A 22,477-nucleotide genomic window follows, 5' to 3' on the forward strand; every position below is an offset into this window, starting at 1 on the left:
ACACACACACACACACACACACACACACACACACACACACACACACACACGTTACTATAAAAAACCAAGGAAAAAGCATAACCTTAAAAACTATTTGAGTGCATCACTATAGCACTGATATTAAGACATTACTATAATTTAAATTGATCAATTTTAACTCTTACCATCAAAACATGAGGGAGATGATTACATTAAAAGGCTTACTAGCTGATTATTCCATTTCAAAAGACCTTTTGTGAGCTGGTCAAACCTCTTAAACAATTTCCATGCATTATTAACTTTGCTTGTGCATGACAGACATTAGTTACATAACAGCTGCCCCTTTAGAGTGTCATTGTTTTCCTGTGGAAACTGAAAACTAAATGCATTGACCTGTTTTTCTATTTACCCTCAGACGTTTTAAATGATATAGAAATATGAAACAATTCTTGAGACAAAGAACATCAACAAACATCAATTAGTTACCTGAGCATCCTTTCTCACCTGTTCGAGTCCTTGTTTCTCGTTGCTGAACTCCTCCTCTATCTGCTTCCTCTGGGCGTGGGCTTCCTGGAGCTCCGCCCTCAACTTCTCAAGCTCTTCCTGCAGTGATGTCACCTGAGTGCCAGCAGTCTGCCGACTGCGAAGAGTCTCCACTTCTTTCTGGAGCTTGGTGACCTCTGATCCCAGAGTAGTGTTAGTAACAACCAGCTGCTCATTCTGAGTTTTATACTCTTTTGACTGTAAAGAAAGAAGATAACTAGTCAACACCATGTCAATTCGTTTTGGTGACTCCGTAATCATTCATGCATCCTATTATGCTCCTGTACCTGGTTATCCATCTTCTTCTGAAGCTGCACGATCTTGTTCTCCATTCCGACATTGAGGTTTTTAAAGTGTTCGGCCGAACGGGCTGCTATCTTGAGCTGTTTGAGTTGGCGCTTGGCACGTACACGGCGGTAGAAACACTGGATGACAATGGCAGCATATCTGGCACGGAGATACTTCTTTCTCACAAGCCAACCACGGACGGTCTTCTGAATGATCATGGCTTTGTGATGGAGCAGGAACTGAAAAGACAGAAAATGCAGCTTAAAACTGTGCTTTAAAGAAACATGAAGAGTGTGAAACAAAAGATAAAGTGCTGTAGAGTACCTCCTGATATAACCTGCGTATGAACATGCCCCGGGCGAACGCTTGAATGGTGATCACAGCCCGACGGGTCCTCAGATACTCCCGTCGAACTCGTACCATCCGGTACTGCTTTTGACAAATAAGTGCTGCTCGGGTCAGGCGAAGCATCTCTGCATATCTGAGAGAGAATGAGAGAACAAGAGCTGTAAGTAAAGCGAAAAACATACCAAGCTGAATATTTCTGTATTCTGTATTTCTGTGAAGTTCAATCTAAGAGCCGTCTATTCAAACATTCACCTGCGTGCCAAGTAACCCCGGCCGTATCTCTGCAGAGTGATAGCAGACTTGCGGATCTTGCGGTACCGAATTCTCTGGAGCCATCCTCGCACGGTCTTCTGGATATTAATGCAGGCGAAGCGGAACTTATCAGCTCGGAGCTTCTCCAGATAGGCCACCTGACCTGCCCTAAAGAAAATCTTCGTCTTTCCAAACTGGAACTTATCTGGGTCCTGAAGGAGAAATTAAGATAAGAGGCACAATTAACAGGTTTATTCATCATAAATATCTTTGAAAAAACATTACAAATATTTTTTATGTTGGAGAAGGCAAATATGTAACCCCTGGGCATTGCTCATGTGTCCAAAATGCTATTTTGAACAAGCAGTAAGTGTAAAAAAATGGCAAGTTTTTAATAGAACTGCATTTATTGAGATAAATATACTACCATTGAAAAGTCTGAGGTCAGTAAGATTTTTTTTGTTTTTGTGTCTCTTATGCTCATCAAGTCTACATGTATTTGGTCAAAAATACAGTAAAACAGTAATATTATGAAATATGATGACAATTTAAAATAACTTTTAATTTTAATATGTAACTTTAATTTTAAACGCAAAATTTAATCTTTTAATTTATTTCTGTGATGGCAAAATGGGCTGAATATCCAGCAGCCATTACTCCAGTATTCAGTGTCACATGATCCTTAAGAAATCATTCTAATATGCTGATTTGGTGCTCAAGAAACATTTCTGATTATTATCAATGTTAAAAAAAACAGTTGTGCTACTTAACATATTTTTGGTAACCATGATACACTTTTTTCAGGATTTTTTGACGGATAGAACAGCATTTATTTGAAATATACATATACATATATACATACATATATATATATATATATATATATATATATATATATATATATTAGTGCTGTTAATCAATTAAAAAAAACAACTAATTAATCAAAAATATTTTCTGAAATTAATCCCACCTAACATTAAAGTTTTTACAAATATTTTTCATTCAATCTTCAAATTACTGTAGAAACAACAAAGACAGTAAATTTTTAATATTTGTATAATGGCATCTTTTTTATGACTGAAGGCCAGTGTCACTCTTAATGTCTCTATGAAATAATTTTTTCCCTTAATATTTAACCATTGATTAGCCATTCAACATTACAAAGCTATCAATTTTAACATTTATTAGACTACTTAAAATAACTTCTAATTTAAGTGAACTTACTGTAAAACAATCTTCACATAAACCCATTATAATAAATGTCATATTTACCTGTGCCCTTCAGCAAGTAGGAAATATACATAAATTGATCAAACACTAAATTCTAAATTAAATACAGATGAATCCTTAAAGCTACAAAAGTTATTGATTTCCTGTTTTTCTTTTGATCTTTGATTACCAGACATCACAGCAGCTGGTTATTAGTTTTTTTTTTTTGTCTGCTGTCACTTTAAGAGCTGTCGCTGCTGAGCGTGATCTGATACGCATCTCTCTTTACCTTTTCTGACCCACTTCAGTTCTTAAAGTCTCTATTGAGTTGAATCGAGTGTGTTAGGTGAGGGAGACAGTGCTGGGATGCTCCAGGACAGTTTGGAAGCATTTCAGATACATGTTCTTAAATGTGACTCATATAACAAATACATACATGCACAGTTTTAAGGCAGCTTTAATTGCCTTTTTGGTAACTTCATGACTTAACTGACGACATAACTACGACATTGCATGCACATTGTTTCATTCGCACTTTGATATGAAATAAGCGCACCGGCGCCTTTGTGCGTGCAATTGAAGAGCATTCTACGAGCACCATTTCCTTGTTTGACTCGCACCTGACCCTGAAGTGAAGTTGGAGCACACGTCTGAAAAGTCTCCTGTTTGATGTGATCATAAAGACGTTCTGCGTTTAAATCGACGATGGTTCTTGTCACGAAAAAAGAGACAGAAACAGCAGTTGTGAGTGGGGTGGCCAACCGTAGCCCTGCCCCTGCGTTAACGGCGTTAAATATTTTTAACGCGTTAAACTGAAAAAATGAATCGCCTGCGTTAACACGCTAATTTTGACAGCACTAATATATATTTAATGCATCCTAATACATATTCATTTCTTAAAATAAAAAAAACACTTACAGACCCCAAACTTTCAATCAGAGTATATGTTAGAAATGTTTACAAAATATTTTAATTTCTAGGATAGGAATATGTTTTGAGCTTATCAATTTTCTTAAACAGTAACATGGTAATAGATGGCACACGGATAGTTTTAGATGGCAATAGCATGGTAATAAATAAAAGTACAAAGTACTTCAAAATTGCTGTGGTAAATGTCCAGACAAACATTGTATAACCACGATACCAGGATGAGAGTGAGCACTATGCATACAACTTACATTTGAGTCATTTCTAGCCATGGTAGTCTTACCTTTATCAAGGTCTCCAGCAGGTTCTTACAAACCTGCTTCTTATCCCCAATGGTCATGTCCTTCTTTGACATGAGCACCCGATATCTGCTGAAGAAATCTGGATAGGTCCACCTAAGAAATGACATCAGATGTGATGAGGAAAAAACATTTTAAATAAACTCGTATTTGTGGTTTGATTTCCATAGTTATATAATTTCCAATGATTAGTAAGAGTACACGAGGTCATGCATGTGTATACGAAGTACTTGTTTGAAAAGCATAAGAGCCCCATGTCTACCCTGTCCTGAAGCCCTTTAAAGGAATCTGTAGATCCGTTACCTGCAGTGGTGGACGAAGTACACAAATCAAGTACTTGAGTAAAAGTACAGATACGTATAATAACCTGGATGGATAGCCGGCGGCACTGATGCGGATGGTCTCCAGAACTCCACATGCTCGCAGTTGCTGAACAGCTCTTCTAGAATCAAACCTACAAAGAGCAAGAGAGCAATCGAAAAGTGAGGAATCTTTGTGAAAACCAACGTAAGAAGATTCTAAACAAGGAACATCTGGGTACAAAAAGTGAGCATGTCACACCACAAGAGATTTGGTGTGTTATCTAGAGACCTACCGGATCTTTCTTTTGAGCATAGAGCACATCTCCTGTGAGAGAGGCATTGGGAGACTGCAGTCCGCTCAGGGACTGGAGGCTATCTGACTCAGAACTCTGTGACTGTGTGTTCACAACCTTAAGAGCATGTGACTGACAAAACCCTCTCAATTTAGCATCCTTGAAGGGGCTTTTGTGCTCAGAATTTGCAGAGGACACAAACAGAGCAAAACAAGACCCTATCCTTTCTTAGAAATGTGAACTTTACAAAACAAATAAGCACATATTCTGCATGACCATATTCTATATCCCTTATTCTACCCAATACCTAAACTTAACAACTACCGTACTATTAATAAGCAGCAAATTAGGAGTTAATTGAGGCAAAAGTCGTAGCTAAGGTTTGTTAATAGCGAGAATTGGACTTTAAAATAAAGTGTGACCAAAATTAAAATTTAGACTGAAAAGGATTTAATTTGCTGTTTTAAATCAGTAAGAAAATAACACAAATATAGTATACTTTTAAAGGAATCGTTCACCCCAGACGGAAAACTTTTACTTACCCTTAGTTCATCCAAAATGAATCCAGAACAGATTCTGAGAAATTTAGCATTACTTTAAACAAATTTGTCAAATATGTTTTGATTTGAAAAGACAATAGGTATGTTTTTTTTTTTCACTGGAGGACGTGTTATTATGAAGTATGGAGTAAGTATTAAGTTTAAAGTTAAAACGTCTTAATGGTGGATTTTTTTTTTTCTTACACAGCTTTTCACTTCACAAGACTTAAATTCTGACGGCACCCATTCACTGCAGAGGATCCATTGGCGAGCAAGTGATGTAATCTTTGATGGCCTGACGATTGCTAAATTTCCTGCACTATTTTCATTTTTGGACAAAGTATTCCAATAATAAGGACATACATACTTGAAATAGTATCTTTTAAGTGCCGATCAGTGGTAGATGAAATAATGAAGTCATAGACATCACACAGACTATTCATTAAAACAGCAAAAGATCATGTTAAATTATTTGTGTACAACCTAATTAATATGCAAGAGCCAAGCCTTCACTATTTCATCGATAAAAAAAACACGACTTTTTAAACCACAATGAGAGCCCTGCATGATGAGAGTACTGCAGATATCCTGAAGAGAACATAGCTGGGAAACATATTTAAACTTCAGACAGCAGTGCTGAAAACTGTTATCACTTGAGACAAACTGATGTTTAAATTGCACTTCTTCCACAGGGACACCTCATTACAAGAATCCTAGTGAAAGTTTCACTCGACACTGTCCTGCAGAGAAGATTTTTAGCTTGTAGACGCTGATGTGCTGCTGTCTACAAATAAATTCTGTTGCCAAGAAACCTCAGGACAAAACACTACGAGAGAGATCAGTATTGACAAAGACAATGGATATACTATTTAATCTTGGTTAAAGGGGTCATATGATGCGATTTCAAGTTTTCCTTTCTCTTTGGAGTTTTACAAGCTGTTCGTGAATAGCCGGCTGTTCGGGTGATACAGTGCTAGGTGTGGGCAATGTCAGGCCTCTGTTTGCCTGAAAGTCAATTAACTGCTTAAACAGGCCAGAGAGCAAAACATGAGCTAAAGTGTGATTTCCATCATGCAGAGACATGAGGAAGCGTGAAGCATAAACAGAGGCTTGGCTGGATGGGGAAGAGCAACATAACTGAGCTGAGTTAAATAAACAGAGGGTAAAAAAATAAATAAATGCATTTTTAAAAAACATAACATTTTATTCTTAAGAAAAATATACAGTGCTCACCTGACTGGCCTTGAGGATGTTTATCTGCTCCTCATAAACAGTGTCTCTGTTCTTCTCCAGGAAGCCATCACACTGATATTCAACCTGTCATAATGTCACAAGTGTGATGCATTCATCAGTACCACACTAAAAATAACATGCTACATCATTTTTGTGCCCCCAAACTGGCATGAAGATGAATCATCTATTTTTGTTGCATTCATCATGCATTATTAACCAAAACATTTGTGTTGTGTAACACAATTTCACAAAAATTGGGTTTTAGTGAGCCCATCTGCGCAACACACATTTTGCTCATTTCCACAAAAAGTATTTACGTAATTTTTTTCAATTTAAATCTGTTACAGATTTAAAAATGAAAATGGTTTACAGCTTAAAGTGTGAAAAGCCTGCTTTGTTTGTAAAAGAGTTTTAGGAAGTTAAAGGGATAGTTCACCCAAAAATAAAAATTCTGTCATTAATTCCTCACCCTCGTGTCGTCCCAAACACGCAGGACCTTCATTCATCTTCGGAACACAAAATAACTTATTTTTTATGAAATCCGAGAGCTTTCTGACATGAGGGTGAATAATTAATGACATAATTTTTTATTTTTGGGTGAACTATCTCTTTAAGTATGATAGGTTGGGTGTTATTATATCCCAGCAGCATCCTGAGCCCTATAGTGTGCTTAATATAAGCTGAACAAACCTTATCTGCAAAGTGGACCACAATGAAAGACCTGTTGGACATCCTGGGCTTTTCGAAATGCCCGCTGTTTGAATGCTGGCTGTACAGCTTCTGAGCCCAGTTTTGATCCGTTCCTTTAGGCACCTGTCAGATGCAGTAAAGAAAAATACTTTGAACTGCAGGAAACTGAAAACATTATTTGGGTTACCTGTAGCAGAAATAGCATGATCACACTTTTGAAGCTGCTCTGATTCATACTCAAAAACTTCAAAGAGGCAGAGGTCTTTAAAACTAAATGAGACGCTCTGTTCAGAGACCGGTTTAGATAACATGCCTCTCAAATTCTCTTTATCGTATTCTCAACAACTGTTTTCTCTCTGCTCGTGACTCACCTTACACTCTTCATCAAGAAGGTCCAGAATACCAAGCTTGGCTTCAATGAGGTCAATGCACGGCTGGTTATCATAGAAATCTATAAGCGTCCAGGGGATCTGCTCCTTCATATACTCTTCTTGCTCCAGTTTAAACACATGCTAAGGAATATATGATGTATATGTATTAGGTAAATGCATCAAATACATTAAATTTGAAACTAAATACAGCGAAGAGTCATGACACAAACACACAGGTCATTCCTGTCATGCAGTACATTTTCTAACTTTTTAAAAATGAACGCTTTTGTATTTCTACACTGTATTATCTATTTACTTCTAAATGCAATTCTAAATTGTAATTGCAATTCTAAAATGTCCTGGAATATGATTAATTATGCAACTGGCTTTTGTTATTCAAATGAATAATATAAAAGACTAATAGGATAGAAAGTGATACTGAAAGCCATTGAAAAGAAAAAAAAACAAACTGATTAGAAAGTGATATAGAAAAACTATTAAATGATTATCAATTAAAACAATATTCCTGAGAAAACTAGTTTCATTCTGGATTATTCTTTAGGAAATGTCCAGGTTATTATTTTTATTGTAGATGTGCACAACACTCAAGAACAAACTAAAGTAGTAAAATTGTTCATTCATTTTCTTAAATGAATAATGAAAAATGGTTTAATTATTTAAAAAAAATACAAGTTATTATTAATAATAAAAGTTATTATTAAAATAAAACAAAAATCATTTCCACTTTTAAAACGTGAGAAAAAAATTATAATCATTATAATACTTCATCTAATAAATAAATACTTATAAATAGTATACGTCTAAATACTGCATATTAGTGTCAGTGAAATTGAAACTAATTAAGACGCCCTGTTCAGAGTTCTGTTGTGAAAAATCTTTAAATTATTGTTCAATATATTTAAAAAATATTATTATTAATAATATTTAAAATATTAAATTAAAAACATTTATAACTAAATGCGATTTTTAACCTTAAAAATTGAGAATATACATTATTTAGCCTATACAACTTTATTTTATCCAATATATTAAGACATTTAAGATGGTATATATATCTAAATACTGCATAGCACGAGTGGCCCAAAAGACACTAACCATATGGATCTATTGATAATCTATTACTGACCGAGTTGAACTGTTGCTGTAGTTTCTCATTGGCGTAGTTAATACAGAACTGCTCAAAGCTGTTGATCTCGAAGGTTTCAAATCTGTTGGGAGGTGAAGACATGTTAACAAAATCAATCCGATTTCCCTGAAAACAAACTCAACACCTTCCACACTTCTCTCTGCATCCGATAGCTTGGCACTTCTCTGCTTATTTACTCTAATGCTGATCAATAAGTTCCCTTCTTTGAGGAAGTAATTAGTCCCATGGTCAGAAAGGCTTACAGGCAAATGCTAACTCTAAAAACTCAATGCAGTTTCTGCTAAGGGAAGGTCAAAACACAAGACATATTACTCTACTGTATATAAGAAACCGAAGAGCTATGTTTCTCAAGCTGTACTTGCATGCCCTCTCATTATCACAAGCATTACCCATAGATATCCAGCACCCCAATGAAGGAGTGCTGTTTGGTGGACGTGTGCAAGGCCTTATTGATGTGCTCCACGATCCAGTCAAAGAGATGGGCGTAAATGTGTTTGGCCAGGGCGTCTCGGGCGTTGACCGCCTGGGCATGCGACATGTTCTTCACATAGGTCTCGGCAGTGGTCACCAGCTTCCTGCGGCACAGCCAGTGCTCCATCTGCTCCTGCTCTATACCCAAAAGCCGACAGAAATGATGTAAATGTGTGCCATCCCTCTGCAGGTGCAAAAAGAGATTGTAACTGTTTAGTGAAGGATAGTCAGCAGTTTAACGGTAATGTGCTAAAATAGATAACATACACTAAGACACAATATTTGCTGTACACTTACGTTGATATGGCAGGATTCTCCATCTCTCTCCGACACAATCCCCACGTTCCCCAGGTGCAAGATGGAGGCAATTACTTTAAAGATGCTCATTTGATGGATCTCTTTCACACCTGCACAACACACAGTGTTGTAATATTTATGTTTGACACTCAGTATGGCTTGTTGCAAAACCTTGGTTATAGTCATATTTATTGCTGAAGTTTTTACCAAGCATTGTAAGAGCCTCTCTTGTCTTCACAAGGTCCTCAGCGTCGTTCACCCCTTCAATGAAAATGTTTTCACCGAGAGACGTGTAGGTAAAGTCCTCTGCGCTGGCTAAAACATGAGGGTGAATAGACAATTTGAATGAGTAAGACTTAAAGACTGTCAGTGGCAGCATTATGATCAAAATCATGTACGCTGGCATTCAAAAGTTTGGGGTCAGTAATAGCTTTTTTTAATGTATTCAATAGGATGCATTAATCAAAAGTGACATTAAAGACATTTACATTGTTACAAAAGATTTCTATATCAAATAAATGCTGTTCTATTGAACTTACTATTCATCAATATATCCTGAAAAACGTTTACTGTTTCCACTAAAATAGTAAGCAACTGTTTTCAACACTGATAATAATACTAAATGTTTTTGAGCACAATATCAGCATATTAGAATGATTTCTGAAGGATCATATGACACTGAAGACTGGAGTAATGGATGGCAAAAATTCTGCTGTCACAGGAATAAATTATATCTTAAAGCTGCAGTCCGTAAGTTTTGCCTCTTTGTCGCCATCTCTGTTTGAAAACCTGCAATTGCAGCTGTTTGCGGAATTATCTTCCTTGTGTGGGTTGTGCTCTGGCACGGCTCCAGTGCGGATGAATCTAATGTTTTGAGGAGTATGTGTGGCAGTCAGTCACCGCACCGGTGTGGATATTCACTGTACTTCAGAATCACAGATTCTAGCCTACGTCTTGGAATATATGACCCAAATAAGAATTTTCACCGTATATTGTTATCTGAAAAAGTAAGTAACAAGTCTGCTACGTTTGTTCTGACCAACTGAGAAAAAAAGCATTACAATAAATCACGCTATGGTGATTTAATCTAAATGAGCTCATATCACATCAAACCGTGCAAATTATTATTATTGTTATACTTTATTCTCAAATTGTTAATGTTAACAACATCAGCATTATGTTACTATGTGAATATAGTGTGTATAAACGTGTAGATTTCAATTTCTGTACAGTCTAATCTCTAATTTTTTAAAATTTAAATTTGCCCAAATATTGATTTCGGATCATTTTTAACCAAAAAAAAGTTACGGACTGCAGCTTTAAAATAAATTAGAAATGAGAAAACTACTTTAAATAGTAATAATTACATTTACATTTAGACATTTACTTACAATTTGGAAAATATAAGCAATAAAAACCAACAAAAGAGCAATAATATGCTATGTGCTGTGACAAGTCTCGGTTAGCCTAACGCAGTACACATAGCAAGATTTTTATATATATATATATGCTGAGATGGGAGCAGCTATCGTCAAATCTTTAGGATGGAAAGAGACAGAGTTGAGTGTCATCAGCATAGCAGTGATATAAAAAGCCATGTTTCTGAATGACAGAAACTAGTGATGCCATGTAGACAGAGAAGAGAAGTTGTCCAAGAACTGAGCCCTGAGGCACCCCAGTAACTAGATGTTGCGACTTGGACACCTCACCCCTCCAATAATATTTCCAAATACAATTTTATTACATTTTAATTGAATAAAATGTGCATATGAATATTTAATAAGAAAAAAAATCAAAACAAATTAAGATACTTTCAGACATTATATTAAGGCCCCGTTTACACTAGTGCGTTTTCGTTTTAAAATGGCATTTTAAAATGAAAACGATCCTCGTCTACACTGGCGTTTTCACTGCGTTTCAGAAACAATCTCCATCTACACTACACAACCAAAAAAACGCATGTCACATGACCATTCATGCAGATACAACCATAGATATGTATTTCCCTATTATTTAGATGGCGGACGCATCTACGTGCTTGGAGCGGTCGAATGGGGAATCTACCTATACATATCTATGGGTACAACAATAAGCATGATGTTATTGTTACACGGTCGTCAAGGATAAGCAGAGCGAATGTGGGCAGCCACGCCATCGTTTTCAAAAGTCTCCGTTTTGGTCCGTTTACACTGAAACGCAACCCCGGAGTTTTCTAACTAAAAAGGGGTCTGCAGCGTTTTCGAAAGTATTCATTTTCGAGGGTCGAAAACGCCAGAGTAGTGTAAATGACAGGCGTAACTGTAGCAAAAGTTATGCATTTTAAAACTAAAACACACAAGTGTAAACTTAGCCTTAATGTCAAATGTACATTGTACATGTGAAATGTACTTCCAACAGACAGAGGAGGTACCTCACGTGGCAAGATGGCGCCTGTGTTTGGCTTTGCCGCTGCCACTGTCTGTCTACCGCGTTGTGTCCTACCTGTTCAAGGATACGCAGAGCGAATGTGGGCAGCCATGCCATCATTTTCAAAAGTCTCCGTTTTGGTCTGTTTACACCGAAACGCAACCAGTGTAAGTTTTCAAACTAAAATGGGGTCTGCAGCATTTTCAAAAGTCTTGTTTTCAACCCTCGAAAACGCCGGAGTAGTGTAAACGACAGGCGTAATCATAGCAAAAGTTATGCATTTTAAAACAAAAACACACCAGTGTAAAGGTAGCCTCATTTGACAGATGAGCTGCATCATGTCTCACATTTTTTTATCATCTTGTGCCATGAGGACCATATTATAACACCTATTTCTGCCATCAAACAGTATGTATCGTCCTACGGCCCAGCCCTAGTCAATGGCAAATAAAAACACTTGGATTTCAAAAATACAGTTACAAGTAACCAAACTAGTCACTGAGTTAACTGGACCACTTACTCAAGGTTAGATCTTTAAACTCTGGCAGAGAGGATGAAGCACAGAGCTGGTAGAAGATGTGATAGTTCCTCTCTTCCTCAGCCTGCAAAAATATATTGATGTTCAACACTTGGAAAAGCACAAGGGGCTGCAAATGAATCTTAAAGCACCATTCCTACATGAGACAAACCTGAAAAACTACTCTGGACTTCTCAAGCAGATACGTTCGCATGTTGGCACCGATGATGTGATATCTCCTATCGAAGCCGATCTGGATATATTTCCCGAAGCGGCTGCTGTTGTCATTGCGGGTGGTTTTTGCATTTCCAATAGCCTGCACAGAAGGAAAAAAAGAAAATTTTTATGCTTGAGTCACTCTTTGGTTGGTTTAATCTGAAAAAGGAGGTTATCAAATTACTATGATTGATGCATAATGGAACATAAGAAGGGTGGAGAAAGAATTTCACAACAGAGGGTGCAACATGATAGAGGCGTAAACCTAAAATCCTGTTTGCGGCATAATTTAGAATGAGTAATTACCGTGATTTTGGATTATTTGTTTGTCTGAGCTGGGGTGTTATGAGTCACCGGTAGTATAAGGATGGTCTATGTCTAGGTTCGCATCCTAAGAGGCCCTTCTATCACCAATGCTCATTTCCACAGTAATGATATCTCTAAATTGACTGTGAGATTTGGCCACTCTCGTTGGCACTCAGATTATCTTCCTGAAGGGCACAAGTGCCTGCTTTGCTCTTATCTGTTCAAACAGGCCTGCTGATTCTTGAGTTTAATTTCGCAGCTCAAAGGTGGCAATGAGATGGAGTGATGAGTGAATTGAGGGCACCTTTACAGCTGCTGCACACGATGGAAGTACTTGGTGGCAAAAGTTTATCAAATTGAACACAAATTATTCTGGTAATGTGTCTGTGACGCAAGCCAATCAAGTGGTTCTCAACTGATTAACATCATGTGGTGACCTAGATCGTATTTTCTCACAAGAATTAGTTCATAGCATACCTCCATGATGGGGCTGGAGGCCAGTACTTTCTCTTCGACGTTGGTGTCATTCGCTGAACCTCCCACTGTGGCGAAGAAGCGCATGGCATACTTTGCGGAAACTGTTTTACCGGCTCCAGACTCGCCACTCACAATTATCGACTGGTTCTTTTCATCTCTGCAGAAGAACATTCAGGTTTAAACAGTGATGAAAACATCGTCCCTATGAATAACTGAGATGATATTGTAAATCCATTGTTGATATAAAGCACATACAACTAATAAGAGGTATATGAAACATAAGGGTCAAAATTCCCTGGAAATATGCGATATTCAATTAATTCAGGATAATCAGAATATTTAATAGAAAATTAATTTATTAAAAATGGACACAGCAACATAATTTGAATAAATGGAATTGGTAGTTAGTTTAATAATTTGATTAAAAATGATGTGGTCCCACTTTATATTAGGGTGGCATTAACTACATTCAAAAATAAGTACAATGTACTTATTAGGGGTGCAATGTTTCAACTTACTCACGGTTCGGTTTTCTATCATGGTTTTAGAGTCACGGTTTCGGTACGGTTGTGCTATGTGCTATGTTTAGGGAAAAAACTATATTGTCAAATAAAAATAAAGAAAATAAGAACAAATAATCTAACTACAAGCAACAGCACAAATAAATGCAATAGAGCAAAGATACAAATAAAATAAACAGTGCTTTTCAGGTTTTTTAGGTACAGAAATTGAATAAAGTAATCAAATGTAAAATAACATTGCATGTTTGACTGTATAAATTAAAGATTAATCTTTATTAAAGTTACAAAAGTTATTCAATCAAGAGCAGTGAGATTTCCGTGTTGTTGCTGTTTGATTAACATTAAGAAAGTGCTGTCACTTTAAGAGAACGCACTGATCCAGTGCACTGATACAGTTTGTTCAGCCGACTATGTCTGCTAGGATACTCACCAAGAAGGGCATTTTGACATAATTTTTGTGTGAATTTGTCCATTCAAGCACAATACTTCAAAGAGAGCTTAATATTTGCGCGCGTTCTGAGACGTGGGTTCACGCGCTTCGGATGAGCGCACACACAGATCTTCTCACTGCGCGTGCGAGTTCGCGTCTTCTGGCTCTTTAATATTTAAACTGGCCAGGTTTAATTGAGTTTAGTTTAAACACAGATAGCAACGTGTGCTGTTCAGGTATCACCTGCGTTATCAACACAAAAAAAGGTACAAAACTGTCAACTCAAAAGTTACTAATATGTACACTTTAGGTATTAATATATACCATTTAGGGGAAAATAATGTACCTTTTAGCTTAGGGTACATCACAGTGACAGCTTTGTACCCAGGCTCGTGGAGGTAGCTGAGAGCCGTGAGGTCATTCTCTCCCACCAGAATATCAGGATTCCGAAGAAATGGAAGTGCATTGTCTTTGGGACCAATTGAATATTCTAACGTCTAGGAATAGAGACAGTAATGCCATTAAGTAGAAACAGTAGATTAGAAATTGATTGGATTCAAACCACAATGTCAAGTAACTCCATGGGCTTCAAGAGTCAAAAAGTGTCTTTTGGCAGACTGAGAGTGTTGGTAATGCATTACAGGCACAAGAGCTTCAATAAGTTATGCTGATCTTTATTTCATCTACTGGTTTATTTAGGTTTCCCCAACATTGTTTTTTGATAATACACTCGAGAATATGGCGTACAACCTTCCCTCTCAGGGCCTGCGCTTCTTACACACCAAAACATGATTAATGATTCATAAGACACACTTTCCTCAGTACGGTGAAACCCAAACTAATGCAGGAAGCGTTAGGATCTGGTTTAGGTCACAATTGCTGTGTCATGACTGAGATTTTTTGCTTTGTAGTCTGAGGAGAAAAAAAAAAAGCTATTTTTTTTTTATAAATCAGAATTTTTTTTTTTCCCCTAATTTTGTCAACTAGGGGCAAATATCTTTATTTTTATATTTTTTTGCTACTTTTCAAATGCTTTTTTTGTACAGATTTTCTTTTTTGTTGTTGTTTTTATTTGTTGTCCTAGACCCAGACTTTTGATTTTAATATGAAAATGTATCCATTTTTAGATGATTTTTCATAGATTAAAACAAAAAAGCAGATCTAAAAGACTGCAATAAACATAAACCATTTCAATATTTATTGTTTTAATAATTTTCCACAATGACAAACAATTTTGCTCCTAATATTCTTTTTTCCCCGCCGACATTTTTTGTTTTAATTTACCAATAAAACAAGTCGTTAAGGTTCAAGCAAGATTTGTTGGTGAAAGATAAAGGGGAGGGTTTTTGCTTACCGATTCATCTTCTAATTTGAGATGAAGCACTTTGTCTCCCTCCTTATAATCCTTGATGATTTCAGCTGACTTCCAAACCTCTTCTGGGTCAGGGATCCAAACCCGGGTGTACTGAAACACAGATAAAAAACACTTTTAAATAAAAGAAACCTCTGATATCCCACCATAAGCTCAATCAACACATTTGAAAGCAACACATCTGTGATTGTCAATAGCTATATTTCCATCCACCTATTTTTATGCACATTTTGGATTATCGCATAAAAAAAAGCTGGATGGAAACGTCAAGATGCACATAAATTCTAAAAATGCACATAAAAAAAAACTTATGTGCACAACTGAGCAGGATAAACTTTTAATCCGATAAGAAAAAATGCGCATAAACTACGATGGAAACACATTTACCGAATAAATTCCACCATGTGCAATGAAAAAGTCATGTGACTTTGTGCTAGGAGACGGGATAAATTGACTAACCACAGTAACCAGCGGACCGATCTCGTTCACAGCATCTATATGTTGTTTTGGTCGTTCTGAAATGCCTGAGGAAAGTCTGTCATCAAAGTATTTCTGAATAATTACTGTCTTACATGCCTGCGTTCCCAAAGCGCAGGCATCCACCTCTAAAAGCAATGACCGCATTTATTGTGTTACGTCTGCTCTCTCTGAAGCACAAGTAATTTATTCAGTGTTGGCGCCACGGGGGGCCTGGCCCGGCCTGGCCCCCTCGGTCACTGTGCCCCCTCACCTCTGGTGCCGTGTCCGTAGTAGGCGCCTTGATTTTAGTCTGTGAGGCAGGGTACTGCCCTGGGAAGGTCTCCCAGGGTGTTAAATACACGAAATACACGCAATTTCGGTTCGTTCTTAGCAAAAATATATATTTTTTTCGTTCAGGTTATGCAGAGCGAAATAAGAACGGTACTGCATTTAGAAAGAATTCTTATTAACTTTGCTATTATTCTTGAATTTTCAAACTTCTAACACTTTGCTTCGAATTATGCCTTTACTGTATGACCAAAAATGACGGAGTAGCCTATTTTATGTTTCAGCTGTTTGATCGCGCCGGCGCCTCACGCGCACACTAAGCTACTGCATTCATTGGAAACGGCACAGCCGTTCACCGTGCCGTTCGGCATGAGCACCGGTCCACTGTGGCATATTTTTGCTCATTATGATATTTTTCCGTCGATACTGAAACGCGTGAACTACAAAGCCTATTTTACATAATAAATAGGCTAAGAGTTTAGCTTCAAATAGGCTACATCACGAATATGGACACATTCGGATTTGTGCCTAGAGAGCTAAGCCCAACTTCACCTTACGTTTAGTTTTAATTTAATTTGTTTTGGCCTGTTTATTGCTAAGCCTATATTATTATATACTGCAATTATATTTATCCATTAGAATTATATATTTTTAAATTCTTATTCTGTTCTGATACGGTTAAATTTAAAGGATTTGTTGTAAAGTGAGGGGAACTAAAATATCCTATAGTGTTCATAATGTTGGTACATTATAACATTATTAGGCCTGCCGTTATTATTTCTGAAAATGCGACTTATACGAGAAACGAGACTTATCTTTTTTTAAATTTTCCTCAAAAAAAAAAAAAATGAACCATTTATTTTTAGTGTGTTTTTAAAAGCATGCAGCAAACGAAAATATGCGATTAATTGGTTAAAATTTGTTACTGTGGGTTAACAAATTTACATTAGTAGGCTATTCTTATGCTTGGCTTCCCAGATAGCAACAGAGTCTGGGCCAAATCTGGTTTACATTTACTTCTGGCTTCAACGTTGTTGTTTTTTCAGTCTTGATTGCAAAGGTTCATGTGGTTTTTTTTTTTGGGATGTACGATCGATAATTAAAACAAAAATCAGGCTTGTGTATTTATGACATCAATTACTAGGCCTACATTCTTTTTTTTTCAGAAATGGAAGTAACTTAAAATGTTATTGTGTGTTTGTAATTTTAATATTTTAACTAGGCCTATACAGCAAACCTACAGAAATTCCAGTAGGTTATTTTACGGAGCTGTAAACACAGGAATCTCTGACCGCATGCAATCGTTGACAAACACCCAATTCATATATCAAACTAGGCTATATGTTATTAAATTGTACATATCAGATTATTTTATTTACAAGTTTCGTGTTTATCCCGGGTTTTTTTTTTCTCAGAAAAAATCGTGCCTGCCCCCTCACTTGTGCACTCTAGGGCCGACCCTGAATTTATTACATATGAAAATTATTATATTCAGTGGATTCTCCTAGTTTTCTTAGAGATATTTAGTGCCAGTTTATCAGAAAGTGATGACTTTGTTCTACTTGACTTGTTGGATGGAAACTTTATTCGCAAATATTTTATGCGATATTCCAGTTCCATTCCAGTGGATGGAAACATAGCTAATGTAATATGAACATACAATCATGGTTTTGCTTATGTCAGAAGACCCAGTGATCTTCCCAGTGAGGAACAGGCAAAACTGAATAAAGCTGAATACAGAAGAGCTCCAATGCTTTTATCAGCATACTCTGTATATAATTGGAGGATCAGCAGTACAGGCAGAAAAGTTAACAGAGATAAATTAGAACCACAGCAGGATGTACGCAAACTATGTTTGCTTCAGATAAAATGCTGCTCCATGTTATTCAGAGAAGAAAATTACTCAAATGAGATGCCTATGTGTTTGAGGTTGTCTGCCCTGAAAAATGAGAATCTGATATGTTTGAATCAACTGCTGGATGCATTCAAGTAGTATTCTTCTAGCAAATAGTCTTAGAGTTAATATATATTAGTAGCTGCTGGACAACTAGTTGGCCATAATGACACAGACAGAGGTCTGCATTACCCAGCAAAGGACTAATGGAGATGGATTCCCTTCCTGTCAGCCCTGAGCTTTAGCCAAGATATTAAAGAAAGTAAGAGACTCATGAATCAAAGAAAAATAATATACCACTAAATGATAAACCATTTTGTCTTCTGCTCCTAGTGATGCTCAGTGTCTCAACGTTTGTGTTGGTGATAAACTGAAAGCAAGCTGAAGGCTAAGAGTATGTAATGAGAGAGTGCTGTTATCTTTCCTGAAGACAGTTAGAAGTCAGTTTCCGCTAGCGATCTGTGTGTAAAGGACGCAGCTCTTGACCTTCAAAAAATCCACAAAACACACTCAGTGGGTATAAGCTGCTTAAAGAGCTGCAAGTTTATTAGAAGCACATTCAGTCGCTAAATCCACCACAACTCTGTATGATGAGCTTTAATAGATTCATAAATCATGCTCTCAAATTAAGCAGCAACCAGTCAAACACTGTTATAAAGTCTCCCATCAGTATCCCAGAATATAAGGGATATTTGAGCCAAAAAGGACAATTTGTCTTCCTGGTGTCGTTCCAAACCTGTATGACTTACTTTCCTCTGTGCAACATAAAAGAACATATTCTGAAGAATGTTAGTGTTTTTTTTGTCAACGGTCACCAAAATGGTTTGTTTTCCAACTTTCTTCAAAATATCTTCTTTTGTGCTCCACAGAGGAAAGTCATACAGGTTTAAAACAACATGAGGGTGAGTAACTGATGACAAAATGTTCAGTTGTCACTTTACCTATAGCACTGCATCAATTTTAAAATGCTGGACGACACCAAATTGACTTCAGTGTTATGGCTGATGATCAGTTAATTATGGATATTAAAACCGCAAATGCACATGAATTTAGCCATTACAACATCATAATACAATATGAAAAATAGATGTTAAAGGGGTCATATGATGCAATTTCAATTTTTCCTTTCTCTTTGGAGTGTTACAAGCTCTTGGTGCATAAAGAAGATCTGTAAAGTTGCAAACACTAAAGTCTCAAAACCAAAGAGATATTCTTTATAAAAGTTAAGAGTTAACCACGCCTACCTAAAACGGCTCGTTCTAACACGCCCCCACATACCTACGTCACGATCTGGGAAGATTTGCATAAGGGGCCATTCACATATCGCGCCTAAAAACGCGTGGAAAACGCTAGGCGCGCCGCTTTCTGCTTTTTTTCCAAAGCGTTCGGGCGCTTGCGCTCCGGAGGCGTCTGCCGTTGCTAAGCAACCATGACCTCCGCTCTCCATGAAGACTGGGGAGTTTCAGCAAAGGATAAATGGATTTGCAGCACTAAAAATCGCTTGCAGTAGCTCTGCTACTAAATTTATTTAAAAATGGCTATCCCTGTACAGCTATGATCAGCTGTTCCTTCATCTTGACTGAGCTTTCAATGTTGTTACGGGAAAGGATGAAGCTGATTGGTTGGTTCTTGTCACATGACCCGCTAAAGATTATATTTAACAGTGTTATTAAATTATTAGTGTTTTTAAAGATTAACTTTGCGTGTTAGATGATCTAAATGTAAAAAAAGCCAAGTAAGAATGCGTAATTAGGCTACATGTACAATATTAGGGCCCTTGATTTCGGCAATCCAGAAAACGCAGACGGAATCGTGGAATCCAGTAATAAAAACAGAATTTACAGTATAACGCGGAGTGTCATGGAATTTGCCAAATTTAGATGGATACATCAAAAGTAGGTCAGTGCACTTAAATAAAAACGTGATATGGACTAATATGTGTGATTATTAAGCCGCAAAATACTATTTAAATAAGAATCCTGCATTTCTGCGTTTCTCTGTGTAAATGAATGGCGCAGATGCACGGTTTAATTTACTACACACACACTGAAGCACGCGTGATGTTCGCGTTGTTTTCAGCCTCTGCCGCCTCAATATATGAGTAAGTTACATGAACACATGAATATAATCTCTTTCCCCTTCATGAGCATTTTACCATTTCTTTTGAGTAAAACTATCGTCATATCATATACAAACAGAAACTTAAAGGTCTTCACAGCATTCTCAAACTTGAATTTGAGAAAAAAATAAGATAAAGACAATAAGACAAAAAATATTTCATTCATAGGGCCTTAAAAATGTAATTTTTGTTACATTTTTAATGCACTGCTGTTTAATATTGTAAGTTTAATGATTTCAATTAATTAGACATGCTTTTTGATGAATAAAATGTAACCATGAAAACAGAGTCTAGAAAAAGTAAAATGAAAAAAAACAAAAAACAATAATAAAAAAATACAATAGATTTCATAGGACCCTACAATATCAACTGATACAGATAAATAAAAAAGAAAACTGTAATTTAAACAATATGGTACAAATATATCATGGACCCATTACATGTAACACTGCTTAAATGATTGGTTGTGTTTTAATGTCACCTTTTGAAACACAGATCTTCTTAAAAACATACCTAAAATTAGCTGGCACAGTGGTGTGAACAAGTAACCTTTTTTAAAACATAGCCTAAACATAAAAAACCTATGAATGAATAGGAAACCTAAATGAAACCTAAACCTAATGAATAGGAATGAATGAATGGGAAATATAAAATAGTTTGGTTTATTGTCCCACAAACAGAAGTTGCCCTCAATTGTGTACAGTACTGTGGAAAAGACAACTCAGTCCTTCCTGTTACGCCTGAACTTTGCACAGTCTTCTCCATTGAAGTCGCTCCATATCAAAGCCTTCCCAGCTGACGACAGCATTTTCAATCCTAGTTAGAGGCGGAGTGAGAGATACTGCAGATACTACTGAATCGGGTGCTGAATTTGAGTGTGCTGCTCTGATATTACCCATGTGACAGTTTCACATGGAGTTAGTTGCAGAAAGCATGTGCATCCCTGAATGTCTAAAATGAATTGTATGCAGGGAAAGGAGGTGATTTTTGTTATTCTTGAACGTTTTTTGTTATTCTTGAGTGTACTTGTTCACACCTGATTTAAACAAAGATATGACAACTAGCAAAGCCTAAGGCCCCGTCCACATGGAGCTTTAGCTGTATACGCATACATTTTGTATCGTATAGGCATTTCATCCAGATGGATCCGGCGTTTTGGGAGAGTGAAACCGATATTTTTTGAAACCGGGTCCCAGAGTGGATAAATCTGAAAACGCCACCCTTGCATTTTCGTGTGGACAGCGAATCCGTATATATTCTCTGAAATGATGACGCCATCAGCCCACGTCTCGCCCTTAGTCAGACACCGCTACATCACATAACAGCAATAAAAACATGAACAAACACTGAATGATTGTCTTTTTATTAACTAACATTAACACAGATTAATACATGTATTGTTTCATGTTCGTTCGTACACCGTGCGCAAGGTTTATGCGCATAGTCCAAGTCTTCATCTCCGTTTTTAGTGCATCTCTGTGGCAGAATTACAGCGCCACATACTGGTCTGGCATGTATACTACATCGTTTTGTGTCGGTTTTGTGGTTTCGTGTGGACACAGATATTTCTTGAGACGAGAGGGAAAAAAAGATCAGATAGGGAAAGCTCTGGCTTCGTGTGGACGTAGCCTAAATTTCTACAAGTCACACCTGCAGCCTGATTGAATGCCAAGATCTTACTGGGATCATCATACATTCTGAGAAAAAAATGGGACAAAAAATTGCATGGTGTATATCCAGCTTTAGAGATCATCTGATCTGGTCTGACACAATGGGGACGTACTTTAACTGAGATGAGTGAAATGTCAGGACGTACTGAACATAGACAGTCTGCCTTTTAGGAGTCTGTGCTGCGCTTCAGGCAGAAATACAAAGAAAAACCGGGAGCGAACAGTGAGATTCACCAAGACACAGCGGAAATGGATATTTCGATCGAACAGCAGGGGTCCTGTCTGGCTTTGCAGTCTGTTACATCACTCCATCTTATATTGTTTCAGTGTAGCGTTAAGGCTGTTCAAAGGGCTCAAGAAACACAAGTAGCTTGATGATAATAAGAGCTGATGGTACAGACTCATCTTAAACTTTTTGGAGCACTGCATAATTTTCATGAAGTGGAAAACAAGTAAGCTGTCCCCTCAAGGGTCCAGTGTTAGCAACCAGCGAGTAACAATTTGCTAGACAGTGGTAGAGGTATTTATAATTTATAGAGAAATTTGGAAGACAAAAAAAATGTTAATGCCGTGAGTGTAAGATGATTTAGTCA

The 22,477-nt window shown here is 37.0% G+C and overlaps 1 protein-coding gene across 1 annotated transcript in view; it reads right to left on the bottom strand.

Moving 5' to 3' along the window:
* The window catches only part of LOC107681073 (unconventional myosin-Vb-like), a 59,192-nt gene that overhangs the window by 19,512 nt on the left and 17,203 nt on the right, over window positions 1-22,477 (bottom strand). The window contains exons 2-21 of the mRNA XM_016477220.1: window positions 15,437-15,547; window positions 14,467-14,579; window positions 13,132-13,288; window positions 12,305-12,448; window positions 12,136-12,217; window positions 9,417-9,524; window positions 9,210-9,319; window positions 8,831-9,096; window positions 8,421-8,502; window positions 7,274-7,414; window positions 6,903-7,025; window positions 6,213-6,296; window positions 4,441-4,542; window positions 4,377-4,378; window positions 4,213-4,299; window positions 3,830-3,941; window positions 1,411-1,622; window positions 1,135-1,291; window positions 810-1,049; window positions 484-720 (exon numbers count right to left, since the gene is read on the bottom strand). Of these exons, the coding sequence (XP_016332706.1) occupies window positions 484-720; window positions 810-1,049; window positions 1,135-1,291; window positions 1,411-1,622; window positions 3,830-3,941; window positions 4,213-4,299; window positions 4,377-4,378; window positions 4,441-4,542; window positions 6,213-6,296; window positions 6,903-7,025; window positions 7,274-7,414; window positions 8,421-8,502; window positions 8,831-9,096; window positions 9,210-9,319; window positions 9,417-9,524; window positions 12,136-12,217; window positions 12,305-12,448; window positions 13,132-13,288; window positions 14,467-14,579; window positions 15,437-15,547 (2,670 nt within the window). The remainder of the gene's footprint in view (window positions 1-483; window positions 721-809; window positions 1,050-1,134; window positions 1,292-1,410; window positions 1,623-3,829; window positions 3,942-4,212; window positions 4,300-4,376; window positions 4,379-4,440; window positions 4,543-6,212; window positions 6,297-6,902; window positions 7,026-7,273; window positions 7,415-8,420; window positions 8,503-8,830; window positions 9,097-9,209; window positions 9,320-9,416; window positions 9,525-12,135; window positions 12,218-12,304; window positions 12,449-13,131; window positions 13,289-14,466; window positions 14,580-15,436; window positions 15,548-22,477) is intronic.

The sequence above is a fragment of the Sinocyclocheilus anshuiensis genome, unplaced genomic scaffold, assembly GCF_001515605.1.
Source record: "Sinocyclocheilus anshuiensis isolate Anshui unplaced genomic scaffold, SAMN03320099.WGS_v1.1 scaffold412, whole genome shotgun sequence".
NCBI classification, from domain to species: domain Eukaryota; kingdom Metazoa; phylum Chordata; class Actinopteri; order Cypriniformes; family Cyprinidae; genus Sinocyclocheilus; species Sinocyclocheilus anshuiensis.